Source organism: Aplysia californica, unplaced genomic scaffold (assembly GCF_000002075.1).
Source record: "Aplysia californica isolate F4 #8 unplaced genomic scaffold, AplCal3.0 scaffold00023, whole genome shotgun sequence".
NCBI lineage: Eukaryota > Metazoa > Mollusca > Gastropoda > Aplysiida > Aplysiidae > Aplysia > Aplysia californica.
Window position 1 is genome coordinate 2,212,024 of NW_004797293.1, and position 1,564 is coordinate 2,213,587.

The 1,564-nt window shown below is 42.0% G+C and overlaps 1 protein-coding gene across 1 annotated transcript in view; it reads right to left on the reverse strand.

Moving 5' to 3' along the window:
• Positions 1–111: 111 nt before the first annotated feature.
• Positions 112–1,564, reverse strand: part of LOC106013250 (neural cell adhesion molecule L1) — a gene marked incomplete at its 3' end in the record, with an annotated part of 77,905 nt that continues 76,452 nt past the window's right edge. The window contains 1 exon segment of the mRNA XM_035972584.1: positions 112–481. Within this exon segment, the coding sequence (XP_035828477.1) occupies positions 112–481 (370 nt within the window).

Genomic DNA, 1,564 nt, shown 5'->3' on the forward strand with positions numbered 1-1,564 from the left:
GATAGATAGATAGATAGATAGATAGATAGATAGATAGATAGATAGATAGATAGATAGATAGATAGATAGATAGATAAATAGATAGATAAATAGATAACATTCAACAACTCACTTTGCACGGTGAGTATCCCAGACGCCATGTCCACCTTATCCCCGAGAGTGGTGACGCACGAGTACTCTCCCTCATCCTCCTTCCTCGCCTTATTGATCAGCAGCACATGTCTGTTCTGGTACGACTTGAATATGTAATGCTTTTTCTCCATAGACGAGTACTCTGCCACCTCCTCCTCCTCCTCATCTTCCTCACTCCCGGAGTCCTCCTCAGGGTCAAGGTCGAGCCGGCGTCCATTGAAGGTCCAGTGGACGGTGACCCGGTCCCGGAAGTTCTTTCCGGAGACGTGGCGCGGGTGGATGGACGTCTGACACAGGAACCTGGCCTTCCCGCCTTCTTTAACCGTCACGTCTTCCAGATCACGGTATCCTGGGGGAAAAGAGAGAAAGAAAATGAGAGATGAAAGTTAAATAATTTGTTCTATGTGTTGTTACGAAACATTTCTTTTCGTGGGTGGTTAGAGGCGACCACTTGTATGTCCTTACTTCATTACTCACTGACTGTTATGTCTGTCTATTTTATCTGTCTTACTTTTTCCCTGCACTAAATGATCATTACTTATTGTGTCGATATCGACATCTTTCTCTTTTCTCAAACAAATAAACAAACACAAGAAATGTATTCTTCTTACTCGGGTAATACTAATCTTGTAATAGTTCGTCCGTCAGTGACTGGCCATGACCAGCGAATCTGCAGAGGAGAATATTTCTTTAGGGAAATAGAAGAAACCAATAAGGATTAAAACGGAATGTGGCTCCTGCTGAGATCGATCAGACCAGTTTTGGCAAAGAAAAGTTTGCGACACTCCGAGCATTTAAAAGCTTCATTTCGACTTGTTGTGTATGCAGCTTGTGCGCTTCTTTCTTGGCTTCAGCATTTCTTATTCGTGAAGCCTCATGATTCGCTGCCATTTGTGACCGCTGCTCTCCAACTGCGTCTGTCAAGAGCTAGGCTCTCCCACGTCAAGGGATTCATGTTGAAGTCCTTCCCCAGGTGCCAAATATGAAATAGACATCGGCGATTATTGTTCGCCACTGATTTTCCCTGCTCAACTGCTCTCAAACCCCATATTATTTCCCTGTCACCCACTTGTTCAAGATATCTACGTATGTATTTTAAAGCTTGCTTAACTCTGCTTGCTTTGCTTTGTATTTTTTAAAGTGCAGGCAAAGTGTTACAATCAGAAGGGATGATGAAAACAAACAATCTTTGATCATCTAAAAGAGAGCATTGTGGTTGTGTGTTACAGCAATGATTCTTTCAAGTAGGGAATTCGTTTTGAGTAATTTTCGGTCCGTAGACAAAAACATTAAAACAAGCTACTTTTCTTGATTGGTAATTCACTCTCAGCAGCAGTAACAATAAATAGGACAGCAGCAAGAAGAAGAAGAAGAAGAAGAAGAAGAAGAAGAAGAAGAAGAAGAAGAAGAAGAAGAAGAAGAAGAAGAAGAG